This window comes from Stegodyphus dumicola, chromosome 8 (assembly GCF_044657685.1).
Source record: "Stegodyphus dumicola isolate Sdum_Otavi_A_Nest chromosome 8, ASM4465768v1".
Lineage (NCBI taxonomy): Eukaryota > Metazoa > Arthropoda > Arachnida > Araneae > Eresidae > Stegodyphus > Stegodyphus dumicola.
In genome coordinates this window covers 57,234,893-57,259,026 of record NC_140775.1, presented here as the reverse complement: position 1 = coordinate 57,259,026, position 24,134 = coordinate 57,234,893, and the positions used below count along the sequence as shown (strand labels likewise).

General features: G+C 30.1%; 1 protein-coding gene across 1 annotated transcript in view; it reads left to right on the top strand.

Moving 5' to 3' along the window:
- The window catches only part of Neurl4 (neuralized E3 ubiquitin protein ligase 4), a 119,757-nt gene that overhangs the window by 47,720 nt on the left and 47,903 nt on the right, over nt 1-24,134 (top strand). The window contains exons 13-16 of the mRNA XM_035352353.2: nt 12,424-12,627; nt 14,252-14,350; nt 15,864-15,980; nt 16,172-16,336. Coding sequence (XP_035208244.1) covers nt 12,424-12,627; nt 14,252-14,350; nt 15,864-15,980; nt 16,172-16,336 — 585 coding nt within the window. The remainder of the gene's footprint in view (nt 1-12,423; nt 12,628-14,251; nt 14,351-15,863; nt 15,981-16,171; nt 16,337-24,134) is intronic.

Sequence of the window (24,134 nt, the reverse complement as noted above, 5' to 3'; positions counted from 1 at the left end):
TACAAAATAATATAAAAATGGCAATAATTTTAGAAATTAAATAATTCTAATAAAATAGATTATGAGTAATGTAATTAAAAGGTGAAATTAATACAGATAAGTAATATGAAATTATACAGTCCATACGGGTGATATCCTCCGATTGAAGGCATTCGCTTATGATGTTTGCATGGTGAGGATGGACGTTGTAATCCATAAACACAAATTGTGCGCCCATGGTGCCCGGAAACAAACGTACATGTTATTTTTATAATAAATAACTGGGTTGTCTCGATTACGTAAAGCAAGTTGTCTTTTTATCATAAAAATTCTAAAGGAACTGCTCAAATTGTTAAAATTTGGCCAACTTTCTTAAAATGTGTGAAAACAAAAACAGTACTAGCAAAAAGAAAGAAAGTAAAAAAAAACTTCCATTTGCATCATGAAGTTCTTAAAGCAGCATAAAATCCTATAAATGGCGTTAATCATTCTGTATATTTTATTATGGAATGTATTAGTGCAGTTTACGAAAAAAAAAAGATGACCTTATGCAGTTACCTTATGCAAGGAACAGAGGCTTTTCCAAGTAACTCTTGTAGCACCGTTTGCCCACGGCTACAGAATAAACACACCAGTTAGCTGAGGCAGCTATACCCTATTGATAGAAATGTTTATTTAGAATCACAGTGAACCTTCCAATTTGGTAAAATAAGGAAATTCAGATGAAAGATAATAATGGTGAAACCATAATTTCTGCATAATTCTTACTATATTTATGATAAAATACAATTTATCAAAATGAAAATTAGTGTCATAAATTTTTTCATATGTTACAGATAATTAGATTAAGTAATGGTTATGTAAAAGTGGGTGGGCTTCAACTGCGCAAATTAAAGTTCTCCCCCCATCCTCTCTATAGTCCAACTGCGTGAATTAAAATTTTACCCCATTGCCTACAGAGTTACAATTTAACTTTTCGAAGCCAGTTGTAGCCAAGAGGAAAATAAAAATGAAGAAATAGAATTACATATCAACAATCAGAAGAACAAGTAAAGAATATCTAAAAAGCAGGCTAATTACTTGAATAACAGTAATAAATGGGAGAGCTAACAAAAATAGAAGGTATTGGTAAACATACATATTAGCATTACAAACATCTTTCATTAATTACAATATTAGATCAAAAAGTATTATAATAATATCATAAATTAAATAATTACAAAGCATACCAATTATATTTTTTATAAATTGCATCAATAATAGTCAAGATGTCTGAACTTGACTGGAAAATTTAATATAGTTCACTGGCATGCAAAAGATTATTCCCAATCAAAGTGTGTTAAAGTATGCTAGAAAAATTTTTCGTTAATCAAAGTAATCATGTAAATGCTTGTAGAAATGAATAGTTAAATTAAAAAAAAAGCTTAGCATGAAATCTATTATAACTTTACTATGTGTTTGGAAAACTAATGTATAAATTGTAAATAAATTTAAATTATTATGCTAAGAAGTTTTTTCTAAAATTTATCTAGAAGAAAAGAATTAGATAAACAGTACTGCAAATTACTATAATCAATCACGCCTCTCAATAAATAAAAGCTTATTTTTTTAACAAAAAACTAAAAATTGGAATGCAAAAGTTTGTGTAATATACTTGAAAATATCTGAACATATAATTAATTAGAAATGTACAATTAAATTAATAACAAGCCAATTAACAATAAGCTTAATTTCATTCAATCTAAAACAAGCAATAGGTCAGGAGCTCTACATAACTGAAGTTTTATTATTTTACATAGATTTGCATAAAAAATAAATATTTGCACTTGTGAAACAAGTGAATAGTATACTGATCGTCAACAGGAATTAAATTTGTTCAGATATTTTCAAGTATATTACACAAAATTTTTAAAAGTGGTTAAAAATATAACTACTTGTGAGAAGGTATGCAAAGTTACCATAGCTACAGAAATTGAATGATTATAGAAAACTCATAAAGTTAAGCGCTGCAGTGTGAAAAGAAAATTCTGGAATAAACATGTTAAGAAAATTAGATGGAGAAATAATCCTTAATTTATTGATATCCATATAAACTCTATGCTTTTGGAAAAGGTTATGCATAATTTGGACTGAGATATCAATCATGGAATCCGAGTTAATTTCTTTGCTTATATTTTCTTATTAATCCTTTCTGGCACGCTACCTTTTAAAGTTGGAATTTCGATTTAAAAAAAAAAAAAAAAAAAAGCTAGGCAGTTTAATTAGGCCTAGAGGAGTACACAAGTAAAATTTTGTAAAGATAGCACTTATCGTTTCAATTCTGTGGGTGTACCCGAAACAGGCACACTGATTGAATAGAGCTTCGAAAAGAGTGCTGAAATGAGCATTGCTGGGAAGCACTTAAAAGAGTAAGAGATTTTGCCTACGATTCAAAAAACACTAGATTTTTGAATACCATAGCAGATTTAGCATTACCCAGGTTGTGCCACGGCAAGATCTGCTACTCTACACCCCACTAAAAAGTGCATTTTTTGGTTATATTATGATTACATGCTTATGAATGGGAAAAAAAATTAACTTGGGTATATGATATTTACATTTCATATTTACACTTTAGTCTATTTTTTTCATTGTGGTACTTTTCGAAGAAAGTGACACCACCTTTGAAAAAGCACAACCCAATATTACATGTTTTGCACATGTGCTGGCATAGGTATCAGATTCTCTATCTGAAAGCAATTCATGTAGCATTTTCAGTGCTTTAGAAATGGTCAGCCCTCTCCGATCTGTTTGAAAAATAATTAAAAATCCGAAAAAATAAACTAATATTATATCTACAATTTGAAATTATAAACTATAAAATAAAAATATAAATGTCTACAACTCAAAACTATTAAACTAGTGCTAAGAAAACTTCTTTGAACCAAAGCGAATGAGAAAAGAGAACTGCTCTTGTGAAAAACCAAACAGCTAACTGATAAAATTATCCCTGACCTTCAGAAAATCACCCCAACAATTTCTTAGGTGATAACCAAAACTGCCCCCCCCCCCGAAAAAAAAGGAAAAGAAGAAAGAGAAAAACAGGAAATGAAACACAGACGTGGACCCACCTTTCTATGTTAATGAGCTGACCGATGAGCTGCAAAGAAACAAAGATATAGCTGCCTCTCAGTGACAAAACTAATATAGAATAAGAAGATTAGCATACAGCGAAAAATAATAACATAGAAATTTTTTTTCAAACATTCCTTTTATACACTAAAAATAATCTGGAAGATTTCTTTGAAAAATGAGGGTCTTAAAAAACTAAACATGGCTAAAATATATGGACTTGTTTGTGTTGAGCTGCCATCTACTATAAATAAAGAAGGTTCAGAGTAACCTACAGTAACCTTGAAATCCTTTTTCATTCAATTTTTCTGTGCGTACAGAAGAAAGTTTTTAGGTGTGCCCAGATTGGGCAAAATGTGTCGCAAAGGGTTAAAGGGGTTTGGAGTTTGTAAAAAGATATGCTATAGTAAAGGTGAAAATTTTTGCAATATTTTTAAAGAATAAATTTAAAAAATATTTTTGCTTTATGAACTGAAATTTTTATGATACATTTTTACACAGTAAATTAGTACAAAAAAAGAAAGAGCTGAGGGATTTCTGGGATTAGAAACTCAGGTCGACTACCAATGTTTAATGACTTTTCCGCTTGATCGTAAGACCTTTTAAAATAAGCTGAACAATATATTAAAGAAAATAGAAGCTACAGCACACATAAGAACAGAAGTGGGCTGAATTAGAGATTTACATGTTTGGTGAATGAGTTAAACTTATCTGTATGCCATTATGAAATATTAGGAATGTAGCATAAAAACATCAGTGACGAAGGCAATGGCAATCTAAATGTATAACATTATCAATATCTGCTATTAATTTCAATACTGCTGAAAAAATTATAAATGAATTCTAATATAAAACACATGAACTTGTGGCATTATAAATTACAACAGTTAGAAATATTATTAGCGTGATTTAATGACCATCTTTGTTAACAAATAATTTCAAATAATTCAGCCTGAAACTAGGTTAGAAAATAAGCTGTATGCTGAAGATTAAGCTATACCAAGGTGTTAGAAATATCATCTCTTAATTAGACTTATGATGCAAGAATTTATAAAAATTATAATTTAAATATAAATTGGCCTAAATACAATACAAAATATATTAATTCTACATATATGAAAACTTGAATACAGTGCAACAATGTGTGAAAATCGAATAATAGAAAGGGAACTCAAAATCCAAAGTTAGGAATATAAGGGAGTTCGATTTTTTTTCTTTGTTTTTTTGTTTTTGTTAATTATGAAAATTCTGCAGACACTCATAATTATCAATTTATTAATTAATGTGTATTAGAAATTAAATGTATGCCAAAGTACATCAGTTAAAGTAACTGGAAAACAGAATAAATATTTAAATGTTTCTAGTATTAAAATATGGACTTTGTAAGAAAGTTAAATAACCTTAAAATAACTTCAATGACTAAAAATGGAAAGCTTAATATGGCAATATATTGCAATAATATTACTATGAATTTAGAACCACTTAAGAAATCCAATTTTTAGATTTAATAAAGAGAATTGTTTAAATTAAATTAGAACTGCTTACCTAAAATGGTAAATTTGAAAGCTAAAACCAATCTGCCGTCTAAGAAGATTTGTTAATATTTATCTAGACAAGAAACTTATTTAAGGTGCACTACAAATCCAGTATTTGATAAGTTGATTGTGTATGAGTTTTGTGTATGTCATTAATCTATCAATTTTATTGTTCAAAACTGATATGTATATATCAGCGACTAAAATCTACAACTTGGAAAGTTTTTAATTCTAATAGAGAATAAAAAAGATCAGGGTTAACCTTCTTTTAAGCATCATAAAACTTTAAAATAAAAGATTACACTCATTCTTAAAATGAGTGTAAAAGAAATTCATTTTTACTTTAGCACACACTAGACTTTAAATTAATAGTTGTTTTGTATGCTCAATTTTTTACAATATTGATAAACGAAAATAGAGGCTTGCAGTCTCAATAAAATGCCCCATTAATAGCGATAAATGACTTTTTGTAGCACCCAATCTTCTTGGGAATTCAGGTTCTTAGAAAGAGGGTACAGGAGAAAGTCGCACAGTTTGTCTATTAGATAAGGATCTTTGATCGAATTTCGTGCAGTTCGTACCCTACCATAAAAGTTTTCATTTTTGATACTCTGTTGGAACAAAAACATTTTCTGAAGAATTATGATTATGTGGTTTCTAAAACAGAAAGTCTTTTAGACTGAAATACTGAAAAATTTAATAGGACTCTAAAAATTGCGTTTATTTTAAAAAAAAAAAAAATGTATTAAAAAATTATGCTTTACAGTTGTTTAATTTTATTTCTAGGTCAAAATTTTATGATTTACATTTCTCTTCATTTGCTACTGCATTAATGCTTTTATTTAATAATGTGTAAATTATAATTTAATTTAGCAGTAGCCCCGTAATGCTTAATTTCTCCCCTAACACCCCCCCCGGTATCCTAAAAACGGTAATACCTTCTTCTGCACTGAGGCATTTCAAGACTAATCCATGTCATATGACTCCTGGTGATGTAAATAAAACTAAAACTCATTGAGTAATAATTTTACAGCATTATTAATTATCCAGTCAAATGCATTGAAAACCTACAAGTCACTTACTTTCTGCACTTTACCTAGGTAGACTGCTATTTGCTGCTTCCATTTTTACCGCAAAGCTATCCAAAATGTAAATGTTTTAAAATGGGCAGGAATTAGAGTACAAAGTTCTATGTAGTCGCAACATGTTTACTGAAATAAAAATGAATATTTAATCTGCCTCCACTGCCAAGTTGCTGTTCATTATGGATCAACATGTACAAAATGCAGTATTTCTACCACTGCGGGCATCAAGTGTTTCTACAGCATCCTTATATCTAGGTTTGCTTCATTATATATATATATATATATAAACTCAGTGGCGTAACAGCCCTAATGGGCCAAGGCCTGCAGTACCCGAAATCTGCTTTCTTGACCGTGGGCCTCGGGGTGCGTAAGCATATGCCCTGAACAAGTGGTCAGCTTGGTCGCAGGAAGCCCGGGAATCGAACCCAGGACCTCTGGTGCTGCTGCGCAATGCGCTAGCCACTGATATATATATAAAGAAGAGAAGAAATAAGAATAGCTCCTAAAATACTTCTTCTTGGAGTGTTAGATTTATTTGTTCAAATAACAAAAATGTTATCTGGCTTGATTTTCCTATTTCACTGATATGAAATACTATAGGAAATTCTTGGACCATGAATGTCATTCCTGAAGTTGAAGTAAACTTTGGTTTAAATAAGTTCTTAAAGCAAAGTTATTTTCCCCACAGTAATTATTAAAAGGAATTAATTTGTTTATGGAGTGGTGATGATTGCATATTTAAATTTTTATAACTATTTTATGTGCAAATTCATAACACAAAATGAATGGAATTTTGAAAATTTTCAAATCACAAAAATTCAATTTTGCTAGATCTGTGCAAGAGTTGTTGGCATAAGTGGGAGTGGGTGACAAAGGCAAAGAAAAATATTATTATTTGGATAGAAGTCCCTTTCCATAGAAGCATCAAATAACCGTCTTTCTTCCTTTTCCCCCTTCTTTGTCTTTTAGTGCCATTAGAACTTGCTTAAAATTTCCTAGACATCTGTCCTATTAAAAATTTGTCCAGTGTGATTTTTTCCCTACATTTTAAAATGTTTCTGAAGTGAGACATGGTATTGTCATTGAAGCCTATTTTTTGACTTGCAGTTGTTCTGTTAGGACGATATTTTTCCTTGAAACTTTACATCAAACTTTACATCCGATTTTACACAAATTTTGGGTAGCAGAGGACTAAAATCATCTTCCCTTCCCTTTTTTTTCCCTCTACAATTACCTTGTTTATTGCTTATTCTGAAGCGGTTTGAGTTCTTTTGCACTGAATTTTTTTATGATCATGTAATAACTTTTCTGGATCTTCATTGTTAATATCTAAGGGTATGGTTTTACTTAAATACCATAAGCTTACTTAACTGTCATAAGCGACAAAAACATCCTCAATTTCAAGAAATGTCTTGACTGTAAAACAGTGTGGCTGTTTAAAGTGGTATACTGCTTTCCTCTAGCCAGAATTCTTGGTGCTGTCAGTTGCCACCAGGTTTTGTCAGTGAGAGTTGAGTAATGGAGTATATTAATGTTTCAAGAAATCTCTGAGTGTTCATTCTGTATCAGATGTTAACTCAAAGCACTTTTGAAAATCATTTATTGCCCACCTGAGTGCCCATAATTATAAACTGCTCATCTTCTGAGACATCTTTTGTTTAAAAAAAAATTTTTGTGAACCAGTTTGTTAATGGATGAGAAGCACTTATGAGCAAAGATTCCACTGTGTATTAGCTTCTTGAAAATTATTTTATTAATTAGGAAATCATTGAGAGTATGTCTTACTGGAAAAGTATAAAGATATATAAATTATGTAATTGATTTCTGTTCTTATAATGCGAGCATTTTTATCAGAATTATTTTTTAAAGATAGTGATTGATATCGTATACACTGAAGAACCAAAAGAAATGGTACACCTGGCCTAATATCATGTAGGTTCTCAGCGAGCATGCAGAAGTGTTGCAGCATGACGGGGCATGGACTCAACAAATGTCTGAAGGTGTGCTGGAGGTAATTCAGACCACGAATCCTGCAGGGCAATCCATAAATCCACAAGAGTATGAGTTGGTAGAGTTCTCTTCTGAACAGCACATTGCAAGGCATCCAATATATGATCAATAATGTGTATGTCTGGGGATCTAGGTGGCTAGTAAATGTGTCTAAAGAAGTGTGTTCTTGGAGCCATTCAGTAGCAACTCTTGATGTGTGGGGTGTTGCTTTGTCCTGCTGGAAATATTTAAGTCTTTCGGAATGCACAATGCACATGAATGGGTGCAGGTGATCGGACAGGATGTATCTGCCATCTGACAGATTTGTGTCTAGACATATCAGGGGTCACCTATCATGCCAAATGCACATGCCCCGTACCAAGACACAGCAGCTGTAACAGCCCCCTATTGACATATAAGGCCCATGGACTCATGAGTTTGTTTTCATACCCGTGCATGCCATCCACCTGATACAATTGAAAACAAGACTCGTCAGACCAGGCAATGTGTTTCCTGTCATCAACAGTCCATTAGTGATGTTGTTGGGCCCAGACAAGGCATAAAGCTTTGTGTTGTGCAGTCAACAACAGTGCATGAGTGAACTTTCAGCTTTGAAAGCCCATATTGATGATGGTCCATTGAATATTTCACATGCTAGCACTTGTTGATGCCCCAGCATTGAAATCTGCAGCAATTTGAGGAAGAATTGCACGTCTGTCACATTTAATGATTCTCATCAATCGTTATTGGTCCTGAACTCAATGATTCTCATCAATCGTCATTGGTTTCATCAGTCATAATTGGTTTCATGAGTGTTTTTGAGCCACAGTGATTTGTTTTACTGGATTCCTGATGTTCACAGTACACTTGTGAAATGGTAGTACATGAAAATCAAATTTTGTATTCTTATCAGTCGTCACTGGTTTCATGAGCTTTTTCCAGCCACAGCAATATCAAAGATTTGTTTTACTGGATTTCTGATGTTCACTGTGAAATGGTTATACATGAAAATCCAAATTTCATTCCTACCTCAGAGATGCTATGTCCCATCTCTTGTTCACCGACTATAACACCACATTCAGACTCACCTAAATCTTGATAACTTGCCATTGTAGCAGTAATAACCGATCTAATAACTGCCAGACACTTGTTGTCTTAATATAGGCGCTGCCAACTGCCATGCTTTATCGTGGTTGGTTCCATACCTCTGTTATTTGCCATATGTATGCCTATACAAGTTTTTTTGGCTCTCCAGTGTATTTAATAAATTACATTGATTCTAGTAATGATGACATTGTAGCTAATTATCTTCAAGCTACTACTTATGTATCTTATTTTGTAGCTTGTCTAATCATAATGAATTGACATTTCGTGTTTTACCAGTTTAAATAATTTGAAAAGAAATGCAGATAACAATGAACATTAGCTTAATATACAAACTATTTTTCAAAATCTTTTGAAAAATCTTATAATTGATATATTTAAAGATAAATCTATATGAAAAATAAGTATTTCCTCCTTGTTTAGAAACTAGTGCAGCTCCTGCTGACTATATGAATATTAGAGTTAAATGAGAACATAACTTTCTTTAATGAATTTAATTCACATTCTGTTGAAATGGTTTTGTCATTATTTATATAACATACAGTGTTTCACAAAAGTGATGGGACACTTGTGCTTTACAAAAGGAAACTGCAATAAAATAAATTTAAAAAAACATGTAAAATTTTTTGTGGGTGTATTTCATACTTAAATTTAGTAACAATTATTACATAACATACATTTTCTCAAAATATTAAAATATTAATTTAAACAATTCTTTAGAACGGAGCAAAAAATGGCTCACATAAGTGATGGAACACTTACTTTTCCATTAAATATTTATCCAAAAATTTTACTTTTTAAAAGGTTTTAATATTTTGTTGGATTTCCTTTTACTTTTAAAACATGATTTAATCATCTTGGGATGGGTTCGACTAATTTTTTTGTGATTTCTGGAGTGATTTTATCCCATTCTTCTTGAAGCATCGATTTTAATTGTTGTTTTGAAGAAATGGTGTATTTGCGAATTCTTGATTCCAATTCTTGCCAAATATTCTCTATGGGATTTAAGTCTGGAGATTGTTGTGGTGTTTTTATTATTTCAGAACAGTTATACAGCAGCCAGAGTCTAACGTTCAAAGCAGTGTGCTTGGGGTCATTGTCCTGGTAGAATTTAAAATCGTTATGAAGGTTCAATTTTCGTGCTGAAGATTTCAAATTTTGATTTAACATGTCAATATACTTGTACTGATCTATTATACTGTCAATAAAAACAAGATTACCAACTCCAGCGGACGACATACACCCCCATACCATAACTCCTCCTCCACCATGTTTTACTGTTGGCACCAAGTTCTGTTTGCGAAATTCTTCTCTGGGTTTTCTCCACACCAAGATTCTACCGTCAGAACCAAATATATTAAATTTACTCTCATCAGTAAATATAACTTCAATCCAGTAATCAGAATTCTTATTTTTATGTTGGATTTTGCGAAAGCCAGTCTGAGTTTTCTATTCTTTTCACGTAGGAAGAATTTTTTCCTGGCTGCTCTACCATGATATCCAGTAGATCGAATTACTCTTCTAATAGTCTCAGAATTAACAATTACTCCATATAATTAATGTACATCAACAGCAACTTTAGGAGCACTCATTCTTGGATTTTTTTTTAATATTTTGAACGATATATTGCTTTATTCCATTGGATAGCTTTGATGGTCGGCCAGGTCTTCTTTTATTCTGAATCATATGATTCTTTTTATATCGTTTAATGATATTGAAAACTGTTGAATGACTGAAGTTAACTGTTTCAGCAGTTCTCTAATAGATTTTCCACGTTCAATATGCAAATTAATAACTAATTTTCGAATTTCAGGCAAAGTTTCTTTTCGTTTAGCATTTATGGCTGCACAGAGCTAAAAAAACACGAAAATTCCAAAACAAACTGGAGAGAAATACTGCAGACGATTTTATAAATTATTGCCAATTGCTTTTGAGTAAAAATAAATACCCCAAAAGATATTTTTATTGCTTACTTCAGACGATTTTTGTTGCATAGTACGTAGTGTCCCATCACTTATGTGAGCCATTTTTTGCTCTGTTCTAAACAATTGTATTTTTATTAAATTAATATTTTAATATTTTGAGAAAATGTATGTTATGTAATAATTGTTATTAAATTTAAGTATGAAGCACACCCACAAAAAATTTGTACATTTTCTTAAATTAATTTTATTACAGTTTCCTTTTGTAAAGCACAAGTGTCCCATCACTTTTGTGAGACACTGTATATTATTTATATAATGATATAATTATAACTACTATTAGTTGTTTTTAGTTTAGTTCTACAACTGTTAATGTTTCATAGTACTGTAGGATTTGCTGATTCTAAATAATAGAAAATCTGTTGTAAAAGAATTTTCATAATTAATTAATTAAATTTTACTTACTCTATGTAAACAAAAACAAACAAACAAACAAACAAAACAAAACAAAACAAAACAAAAAAACTTTTGGAGCACTATTTTGTAATCATTCTAAAATAGCAGAAGTTTCATATAAATTTTTAGAATACTGTGAACGTCTGGAATGATATGCAAAAAAAAGTTTCTGTCTGTGTGTGTGCAAATTTAGTAAATACCAATTATGTTAAAAAAACTCTTTGCTGTTAATATAGAAATTTATTATTTGTCTGTTTTTCCTGATATATTTCTTATCTGATGCACGTTATTATTTCATTCTCTTCTGTGTTTAACATATTTTTTTCAAGATATTAACTATTGTTTTATTTAAATATATTTTGAAAATTTGATGCATTCCCCAGTTATGATGTAATATGTGTTAAAATTTCAATTGTATTCAGAATAATTTATAATGAATTATTGTTGTTAATTAATTAATTATAATTAAATATTATTAACTAATTATAATTGAATATTGTTAAATATATCAGAATTTCATGTGTATATGTATGAATGTATGTATATGTTTCAGATTTTTTTCCCTTGTTTAATTTTGATTGAAAAATGGGTATTATGGCCTCTTTGCCTCTTATTTTTTATTTATTTTATTTTATTTTATTTTATTTATTTATTTATTTATTTATTTTATTTTATTTTTTTTGAGGTACTAAATGAAGAAGAAAGTAAGCACTATTAAAAAAAAAAAATGAGTTAATCTGAGGAACAGAAAAAGCTTACTTACTTGGGTTGGAAAAAGCATGTTAGAACTGTCTGCCTAAGTGGAATGATACCTTTATGTTGAGGTTTTTATGCAAAACTGGCTTATATTTATGTTAAATAGGGAGAAAACCATGAAAACATCTAAACATGAAAACAGTCTTTTCAATGGGATTTAAATTCAGATGTCAGTGAACTTTCAAATAGAGAAAGAAATTGCTAATAAGTTAAATTGGTATATCCATATTTTGGGGAAATCTATGGAATTAAGTAGTTATTTATGCTTATTTCCACATTTTGGTCTTAGTTTTTCTTTTCTTTTTTTAATATATTTTCCCCTTTTTTTAAATATATTTCAACAAACAAATTACAATTTTTTACATGACTGCATAATTCTGAATCCTTTCAAGATTCTGAAAAAAATTTATTAATAATTATAAATAATTTATTTTATGCTTCACTGAATTTTTTTATATCATTAAAATTTAAAAAAAATATTTTCAGGTGCAAATTTTTACTGTTAATAGTAAATGGGGAGGTTCCTTTAGGTTTGGAGTCACAACTTATGAACCTAAAAATCAACTTATGTTACCTCCTAGTGCTTTAAATCTTGCTGACTGTGATACATGGCTAATATTGGATTCTGATTTGTACAAAAATGGTGTAGTAATCAAAAGAAATTATGCTGTGTTTTTCTCAAGAATTACAGTAAGTTATATTTTTAACATTATCTGTAAATTACTTATTATAAAGTTCATGTAATTGATGAATGTCTCTTGTAGTCCAGTTATGATACTCTGAGGTAAAAAAGTAATTCTTTGTGATTCAGAACTGTAACCAGAACATTTAAAAATAACCTTTGAAACTAGTTCTTTTTTAATTATGATAGAATAAAATTTTAATTAATAGACAAGTTTTTCAAAAACTTTATTCTTTCTTAACTTTTGCTGACTTAACTTTGTTTTCTTAACTAGTGTTGTAAAAGTATGAAACCTTTTTTTTTTTTTTTTTTGTTGTTGTTGTTGTTGTTGTTGTTGTTGTTATTTTGAATATGTAAGAAAAACATAAAAAGTAGTAAGATGAAAATTAAGTCTTTAGAAATCAAAATATCAAGATAGCAAGACAAAGAAAAATAGAAAATCAAGATAAGCTTGACCCCCCCTAAAAAATGAATAATGTTAAATGCATGACTAAAGAAGGATAGGAATTTGTATTCTTTTTTAAATTTAATTTCTGTATTTATTGACTTCCTTGAAACAACAACTGAAACATCCATTTTGACTGCTCCTGAATCCATTTGGGCTACTTTTTTGTATGGCATCTGTACATATGGACAGAATATAGAATGTTTTTGCAAAATGGATTTAAAGTGGATTCAAAAAGGATTTTTTGTGACATTTTATGGATATATGTATCTTGCATAACTCAAAAATGATTAACCATAGAACACTAAAATTTTGTATATGGGGCTGCTATAACATGTAGTTGTGCACTTCCCCCCCTTTTTTTTTTGCAGTCGGCAGAACCAAATGTGTGTGTATATATGTTATAAAGTTAGATTTCATTATTAAGTAGGTCACCCCCTTAATGATAAAACCTAATTTTTAATGTGGTCTTTCTGTTCCTATGCTTATTATATTTAGAAACATTTTATACTCATTATGAAAAAAATAATAATAATAAAAGAAATAGGACTGTTGTACGACAATATTTAATTTCAAAATTTGTAGTTTTTTATGTCATTCTCAACTTAACTTGAGGAATTGGTTAATTAAATGAGAATAATTTGAGGAAATAAGTTTAAATAAAGTACAGCAAAAAATGCAGATAATTTAATAGGGGATAAAAAGAAGTCGTGGTGTCCACATCAGTTTTTTTTTTTTTTTTTTTTTTTCCTAGTTTACATTATAACACCAAATATTCTTGATAAAAGCTAGTTATCATTCTTGGCTATTTTTCTTGCAGTTATAAAACCACTACTATAAAGTATGTGTTAAAATATGATTGGATGTATTGTGTTGTATTTTTTTTTTTCATAAAAATGTGATTAACTTTCAAAGTTTATTGTTCTTCCACGTGTATGTAATATCATAGCATATTTGCTTTGTTATACACTTCTGTTCTGTAATTTGCATTCATAATGTCCCATAGATTCTTGTAGGTGCAATCTAAAGACTTTAAAAATGTTTGCACATCTAATGTTTATAATAATAATAATAATAATAATACCACCATTAATGTTTATATTTAAAAATGTTTGCACCTATAATATTTTTAAATGTTTATACCTATAATGTTACACCTATAATAGCTTAAATGTGTTTTCTCTCAGGCAGGCGACAGAATTGGTGTGAAAGTATTTTATGATGATAGCCTTCATTTTTTCATTAATGCTGTTGACTTAGGTATTGCAGCTATTAATATGCCAAAGGTATGTAAATCTCTATAAAAATTTTTTAATTAGGCAGGCATAAGAGGAAAAACTAATATTGTGACAATTTTTTAGCAATGATATTTTTAATTGTTCAAAGTACATTTTCTTGCGCTTTAACAATTTTAGAACTTTGTATATGGTTACATGAGATTTTTCAGGTTAGAAATAAGATGTTATCAGAATTATTCATGATTCTTGAATATGCATTTCTCAGTTTCATTTATATTTTCAAAAAATATAAATTTTATCATATTGATCTATAAAATCTTCTGTGTCGTATTTTTTTTAATTTGAAAGAAATATTCTTCATCTTTTTATAACAGCAATATTTATTTTTTTTTCCAAAATAAATGGAAATATATGTTAACTAATAATGTTATAATAAATTATGAAAGAAAAGAAGATAACAAAATAGATTATTATTGTATGCAGAAAACAAGTAATAAATCATACTTAAATTCTGAAGTATATTAGAAATCAAACTCTAAGAGATAGTAGAGATGAAATTGATTGAAACTAAAACTATAAAAACTAACATTGAAACTACACTAAGGAAATATATTTGAAGTGCTATTAATGTAAAAAAATATTATTAGATTTCTTTATATTTATACTTAGTAAAACTAAAATTTCAGAGAAAATTTTGTAAGTATTTTAAAGACTAGTTAGAAATCTATAATATTAAGTATTTATATGATCTTAATATAATATCTAGTTTTCTGCTGCACTATAATTTCTGTATGCTAATATTATTTATCTTTATTTATTTTGAAAATTGTTTGAAAACATCTAGAATTAATTATTTATTGTCTTCATGTCTTCCAATTTTTACTACCCATGTAATATAAGTCACACAGTTTTGAAAATTTTCACTGCAAAATATTCTTTACAAGAATATATAAAGTTAAATTAATGTAAGTGCATTACATTAATTTAACTTTACGAAAGTTACGAAAGTTAAATTAATGTAAGTGCATTCTTACTTCCTATAAAAACTCATATTGCCTTTCTAGCATATTTTTGTGCATAAGCTTTGCCATGTCACTTCATCAGTAGAAAAGAACTCCACAAATTAAAGATTGAGTTGAATTATTTAATTTAGGCAAAACGCAGAATGGCTGTTTCCCTGCACATAAATTAATAAAGATGTTTATATGAAATCATACAATATAAAAATATGCATTATTAAATTTTAATAGCTACTTGAAAACTTGTGCTTTTTTGCATTAATTCTCTGATTTTTTCTTGTTTTATTTACAACTTATAATGGTATCAGTGAGAGCATCGTACCCATAACCTTAAATTTTTAGGGATATTTTTAATTTTGTTTTTGAATGATTCTTTAATATGATAATATGTGTTTGTAACTATATATCAAGTGTTTCATATCAGTAAAAATGTGATTTAGGTGGTCAAATTTAAAAATGATCTTTATGCTTCTGGTATGATGATTATAAATACTAATTTTGTAGGCATTTTCATTGTTATTACAATTTATTTTTGGTTGCAGAAACTGCATGTAGTTGCAGATATTTATGGCTCTGTTGAAAGCATTATAATGTATCTAAATCCTGTGTTGCCTACAACAAATGTTGATTCAAAGAATGTGGAAAAAAAATCGGATGTAGTGAGTTCATAGAATTTTTTTAAAAAATAGACTTTGCTTTATTTGACATTTTAATACTAGAAATTATTTGAATTTAAATTTCCTAATTTTATATCTATCAATTCTATTATCTATTCTATATATTTTAATTACCAATCTATTCTATATATTTTATCAATTCTAATCATATTGATAATATTTTTTTATTTTAGACTACTCCTGTTAATTTAACAAACTATAGTATTATGGCTTTTCATGAAAACCATGGAAGAAATATAAAATTATCTAATAAGAATCTGACTGCATGCAGAATAGCTAGCTACAATCAAGGAGTAGTAATGTCCTGTAAAGCTTTACAGTGTGATGAATTATTTCAGGTAATCCTTTTTTCTCCCCTAATTTGAGTTATATATGTATATAGTATCAAAATTGATTGGAGTGCATGATTGGAGTGCCAAGTGATTTGTGGCCACATATGTGAATTTAAATAAATACGGAATTTAATCTAGCTTGACTGTTTCTTCTTCGAAATGGATGGATGCTCTAAGCATCAAGTATCTTCGCAATCAGCATTTCTATGCTTCTAGATCTCAGTGTTCCTACATTGATGCTTCAAATAAGTTGTGCAATCATTGCATATGTATATAATTATTAAGACTAATGTTTTTTTCTAAATACTTCATTAAGAAATAAACATATAAATCTCATTCATAAAAGGAACTAAATTATGCATAAAAAAGAATTAATATTTGAAAAGTTAATGTAACTGAACAACAAAATTATTTCAGTTATAAATAATGTTACTAATATAATGTTATAATAATGTTTAGTTAAAATAATACAATTTCAGAGCTGCCAACTCTCCCGATGTAGGCGGGAGACTTCCGATTTTCGACCGCCCTCCCGCCAATCCGATTTACAATATATTTCTCCCAAATTTTTCATATTCTTAAAATTTCTCACGATTTTTATGGAACTTGGCTTAATACTTCATTATATGAACAACAAAAAAAGTGATTTTGGACGTCTGAAAGCAATTGAATTTTCTCTAGATTATATCTAAAACAAAACCTTGCGAATCAGATGAGAATTTCTGCTCTGTGAGTGAGAGCATACGTGTCCAGAAACGTCGTTCTCCAGTGGGCATCGAGCTCCAGTGCGTGTCATCTGGCATATATTAGCCAATGAGCACAAAGCAAGCTCAAGGCTGTTATTTGGATGTTCTTTAGTTATTTCGTTCATCATGTCCTGGCTTGTGTGAGTACACGTGCCTTCGAGAAATAGTTTTTGAAATTATCATGTTTTGTTATGTCTGCGAGAAGGGTGAAATACCCGTGTATGTTTAAAAAATCGTACACAGTTGACTTTTCTTCCATTATTTCCTCAAGGAAATGTAAAAAATTTGCGATGTGTACCGTCTGTTGATGCGATGTTTCGATTTCACATGGTGGAAGGGCAGTTGTTTTCAAACATGTGCGTACACAAAAACACAAGGACAACATGAGTTGTTTCGAAAAAAAAAACGAAAAATTAAATTTTTATTCGGAAACAAAGAACCAAAAAGTTATTAATGCAGAATGTCTGTTCTCTGCCTTTTTATTGGAGCACAACCTGCCACTGAATGCATCGGATCATGCTGCAGCTTTATTTAGAAAAATGTTTCCCAGTAGTGAAATCGCTAAGAAATACTCAAGTGCAAGGACCAAAACAGGTGCAATTGTTAAAGAAATGGGTTTGAAAAATAAATCTTCAGTTATTGATTGCATTAGAACAGCTCCGTTCTGCCTGTCTACCGATGGAAGCAATAATACCGATTCAAAACTGTATCCAATTGTTGTTTCTTTTTTCAATCCAGAGTCTTCAGAAAATGAGTGTAGTTTACTTTCTGTCCCCACTTTAGAAGGACATTCGACAGGCTTTAATATAGCGCAGCTAATTATTAAAACTTTAAAAGAAAATGCAGTTCCTCTGGCACTTGGTGGCGATAATGCACCAGTAATGGTAGGCTTGAAGACTGGTGTTGCAAGCATCGTAAGAAAGGAAAATTCAGATTTGCAGATTATGAGGTGCACCTGTCACCTCTTTAGCAGCTGAAAAAGGGACAGCTTCTTTATCAATAAATGTAGATGAACACATTGTTGATAGTAGTTATTATTATCTTGAAAGGAGTTCTAAAAAGAATGAAAAATTTAAACAGCTCCAACAGCTGCATAATACTGAAATGAGAAAAATTTTGAAACGGGTTTACACGCTGCCTGTCTTTAAAGAAATGCTTATCTAGAGTCCTCGATCAATGGAACCCATTTCTTGCATTTTTTAAAGAAGAAGTAAATGCTTCAAGAGTTAAGATAAAAGTCTCTATTGAAAGTTATAAAATACGTAAAGTAAACGAAGATGTAGTTACTTCTTCCATTGTTAAAAATAGGTTTGAGAAAAATAATTTCTGCATCATTCAGCAATTCAACTGGCAGTTCTCAAAATAATACTGCAAAATATAAGCGTAAAACTGATACAAATTTCTCTCAAAATAAAATAAAAAAAAATACTCCACACACGAAACATTTTCCGATTACTGTAAGTTTATCTTTTGAAGAACGAATATTTATGTTTTTTTCTTTGGACCTTAACAAAGCTTTTTGCTTTTTTTTACAATTCATTTTGCCATCATTCGATGTTCTTAACACAGTTCTACAAAGCAGAATTCCATTAAATTTATGTTCAGCAATCAATGATTTATGATCTGTTTAAAGACATTTTATCAAAGTTTGTAAAACCAGTTTGTGTTTTGTCTTGTAATTCTATATGTGATGTGATTTATGGTGAAATGGAAAATCAGAAGAAAGATGAAGATTTGGTAATAGGAGCTGCAACTACAAAAGTAGTGGAAGAACTTTCAGAAGACAAAAATAAGTTTTATCTTCATGTTAAAAGTTACTTCTGTCGAGTATGTGATTACATACTACATAAATTTCCAGTCAACGATGAAGTGATTTTGCATGCTAAAATTGCTGATGTTTCTGCTCTAGCAAATGCATCTTTTTCTGATATAAGGTACTTTTTGAACAGATTTCCTGTGTTACTTCATTTAATCATGAGAGATGATGATATTGATTTTGCCACTGATAAATATTGCAGTCGCAATTTTGAAGTTTACAAATAGAAAACTTGCATGAAGTTATAAAATCAGATAGGATTGACACCCAGTGAAGTTTAATTGGAAAAACTGAAAGGTGCTGATGGAATTTTAAAATATAGTGAACTGTCTAGAATTATATTGGCCATCTTGAAAGTTCACCATAGTAATGCAGAGTGTGAGAGGATTTTCAGTGTTGTTGTGAAAGCGAGGACTAAATTTAGATCTAATATTAGTGATGACACATTAGAAAAACTTTTATTAGCGAAAGCAGGCCTACGTGGCAATTGCTATGAACAAGATTATGAACGAAAGCAAAATCTGCCACTGTTCGTAATATTTGTATAAAAACTGATTAAAGTGTCTTTTTTTTTTTTTTTTTTTTTTTTTTTTTTTTTTTTTTTTTTTGTTTTGTTTTCTTAAACGATTGCAAGTAATAAGAATGTTTTTTATGTGTAAGGTATTTTTGTGTTGCTTGCATTTAAGAATTAGTAACTATTTATAGTTAATTCATTATTAAAAACATTATTAAAAACATTTTTATCATTTAAAAAGTCTTTTTAACATTGTGAAAAATCTCTTGATTTCTTAAAAAAATCTCCTGATTTTTTAGTATCATAGGTTGGCAAGTATGCAATTCTAAAAAACTGCAAAAATAAAAACCAGTAAATAATTTTATTTTAGAGATTTTTAAGAGTACTGTGAGACTACTGTAAGAGTTGAATATTTTCTAAACACTGATAGCTGAGATTGCCTACAAACATATTTATGTAGGAATTAAACATAAGCTATGCATTTTATTTCTTTTATTTGTATATATTGATAATTATATCCTATATATATTTCTCTTGTAAAAATTGCAACATTGTCGAAGTGTAACCATATGACGCCGTTGATGGAACACAATCAGAATTAGTTATGTTTTAAGAGTGTCCTGCTCTGGTAGCAATTTTTTTGTAAGAATATGTGTTCATTTTGTAATTAAATTTGTTTTGTGAAAAATAAATATTGTTACAAAGAAGGGTACATTTTATTATGCACTTGTGCATTTTGGCATGTGTGTGTGCATATGTGCATGGGTGTGTGTATGCATTATGGAAAAGTACCATGTTTGTGTACACACTGACGTAAGACACACAAACACATACTAAAATGCATGGCAGATGCATTACTGAAAAGTGCCCAAAGAGGAATTCTTTATCCTGGTGTAAAATACCCATAACTGAAGTGTATGGCATTTATGACCTAAAGTCTTGTGTGAGTTACATGAACACATATATACTACATAGGGTTCCTGAACATTTAGTTATCTCACCTGCAAATGATCTTGAAGGTGGAATAATAGTAATGGGGGTGTCTGAACTGTTTTATTTCAACTTTAATGTTTTATTTCAACTTTGTTAAAGATTGCTATAACATTGTTTACAAATACTGTATAATTCTTAGAAAATAAAAGGTAAAAGGGCTTTCCTTTTAGTCGATCTTCTTTCTTCTCCAAAGGGATGTCCGGGAGTATTTTTCCTAAGTACATCTATACACTACACTACTCACAGAAAAAGGGAGGCTTCTAAGATAATGAGATATTTAATTACAATAACATCACTAAACTAATATATATATATATATATATATATATATATACAGAAAGATAAGGATTACATGTTTCACTCAAACGTCCATCACGAGTTCTCAAAGTTCAACTAAAAAGTTCTGATTTAGTTTTTGTTGCACACATGCGCAAATCACGTGGTTGTTGGTGAAAGTTTCAGCATACTACTACCTTTAAATTTGCTGAAAAATCAAATTTAAAACTGTAACCTTTGAACAGGCTTTACCATTCGACCACTTCTTGTAGTCATCGATGGAATCTTTTCGCTCTTAAGATCTTGAGGCAAGTCATTACGAATATCAGGATCGCAGTAAGTCTCTGGTTCATCAGAAGAGCTGCTTGCCACATTTCTAAATCTAGACTATTCATCTGATGATGTTATCTCCAAAGGATACAAATGATTGGTTGGTCGTAAAACTTCTCCAAGCTTATAGTCTTGACCTTAACTAAATGTCCATCCCGAGATTTGAAATCTCGGTTACTTTCGCCAATAACCAGTCTGTTCGCTTCTTATTATCATCGTAAATCAAAACTTGAACTATTTCGTTACAGTAAAAAATATACCCACGTACTTTCACAAAAATCCAATATGCCGGAAGAATACACACGTTAAAACATAATTCGTGATTCTGCAATTTTTGCTTTTTTCATCTAAGGTTAAACGACTTGCATTCCGACATTCAGAACTTTCATGATCTGATCGCAAAATATGCATTTCGAATGTTTATAATTTTGATTCTCATTTGTAAACAGCATCTGCGAGGCAGACGATACATCTGGTACCCGTTTATCATGCCAAGTTGACAGTTTGCTTCCGCGTTTTGTTTGTCGGGGGGGGGAGGAGAAATTGATGCCGCTTCTTTCGACTGCAAAGCTGTTTTTTCCCGAGCAATTAATTGCTGAGAAAGAAATTCCACTAGGTGATTCAAATCGTAATTTGATTTTCGAAATGTTTTATTATATTCCAAAACCAAATCTGCGGGCAATGTTTTAAGCAAAATAGGTGTTAATAAAGCTCCATATGTTTCTGAGGTTATATTTAATGATTCAAGACATCGAATATGTTTTTGTATGTAATTGAATAACTTACGGAAATTTTGAATGTCATTAGAATCCTTTAGAGGTCTTATTTTCAGTAATTTATCTATATGGGCGTTTATCAGTACATCTTTATTTCCAAATCTTTCTGTGAGTAGTTTAACTGAAATTTCATAATTTTTTTCGGTTAAATCGAAACCGTCAGTGGTGTTATAAGCAGTACCTCCCAAATATGATTTCAAATAATTAAATTTGCTTATAACGTCAAGCGTTTTATTTTGGTGTATGGCTGATGAAAAAGTGTACCAAAATGTCAGCCATTTGCAGCTCTCGCCATAAAACTTCGGAATCATAAGCTTAAGAAGCTTCACATTGTGATTTTCGATTTTAACGTTTTCTATACTTTCACTTAACTGTTCAGTGCTTCTTAACACACTAAATTTTTGTTGTTCTATACAGTCAAAAGTCGTTAATTCGGACACCCATAATCCGGAATGATCTATAATCCGGACCTCAAAGCTACAAACTTTCTGTGCATGTGTCGCATTGACCTGTACGGCTGTGAATACGTGCGTGCGCAAAATACGCTTAATGTATAACTGACGGTATAAGATAAGCTAAAATTATCTAATTCAGTTAATGTTGCAGATTGCGTTGTTCCTTAATCTTTGAATTGGATTCGGCTTATTATTTTTTGCAGACTGTGTTGAACTTTCGATTATGTCAAATAGAATTTCTGATATATATTTACTAATATGTAAAGAATCTACAAAGTGAAAGTATGTTTTGAAGTCCATTAAACAAAAAGTGGAATTGCTGCAAAAAATGGATAAAGGCATATCCTTTGTTTATATAAACTTTAGCGTTTGTTTATCTAAACATAGTTTATCTTTAAGGCCACGGCGCGCGGCGGGCTATGAATTAAAAGTTGATCTGTCAGCACTATCCTTATCTTCAGGGCAGATGTTTTTATTTTATTTGGCTTATGATTCCTTACTAAATGTAGTATTTCATCTCGATGTACTCAGTCTTTGATATGATTTAAATCAAATTCCTCGTCATTATATTTCGCTTCTGATAGCGAAGAAAGTGACAGAGAAAGTGAAAACTAAAAAATTTCGATTGGCAAATTAGTCGGTATTCTCGACACAGCAATTATAGAACTTGAACAGTGGAACTTTGTAACTGAACAAGAAATTATGTCTATTTATAGAATTAAAGAGAATGTATTATCACATAAAAAACGAAGCAACTTACATTGAAAGAAATGTTTAATAAAGTAAACAAATAAATATTAAGCTCTTTTTTTTTTGTAAATTTTGATACCTTTTAGATCATAATTGTTCTTTATTTCATAAATTACGGTTTCATATTTTTAATTTTATAATTTCTGCATGCCATCTTACCAGATTTAAACTGATGATCTATAATCTGGAAAAATCAATAATCCGGAATCGCCGAAGTCCCGATGAGTCTGGATTAACGACTTTTGACTGTATTAATTTCTTTCAATTTTTTGTTAGCTTTGTATTTAAATATAGTTATTCTTTCACGATATTCGTCAACACCATTTAATTCCTGGTCTAGATCCTTTATGTCTATTAATTTTTCTATATCGCCATCTATTTGTTTTAACTCGTTCGATTTTTCGTTTAAGAGTTCTAAGGAAATTTCTAGTTCCTCTGCTTTCACTTCTGTTTTTGATAATTCAGTTTCAATTCGGTCAATTAATTTTGTAACGGCAGCTCTTATGTGGCCGCGTTTCCTTTTCAATATATCGATGAATTCCGTCATTGTTTAATAATCAGTAATTCGACAAGTATCAACAATTCGGCTTCATTCGCGGCACGGGATGCCAAAAAATGTATAATTCTTAGAAAATAAAAGGTAAAAGGGCTTACCTTTTAGTCGATCTTCTTTCTTCTCCAAAGGGATCTCCGGGAGTATTTTTCCTAAGTACATCTATACACTACACTACTCACAGAAAAAGGGAGGCTTCTAAGATAATAAGATATTTAATTACAATAACATCACTAAACTAATATATATATATATATATACACAGAAAGATAAGGATTACATGTTTCACTCAAACGTCCATCACGAGTTCTCAAAGTTCAACTAAAAAGTTTTGATTTAGTTTTTGCTACGCGCGTGAGCAAATCATGTGGTTGTTGGTGAGAGTTTCAACAAATACAATACCTGCAATTTTTGCACAAATGAAGCAAGGAAGGGGCATTTTTTTCACTTTCAGAAGCTGAGTTTGCATATGCATGTATTGTTGCAATGCAGTTATTGATCTTTGTATGTTTGTCAATCTATTCTTCATGATTTTTCTTTAAAACTTCATAGGATACTATGAATAAAGAAATTAAAGTGTAAAGGCATAAATTGG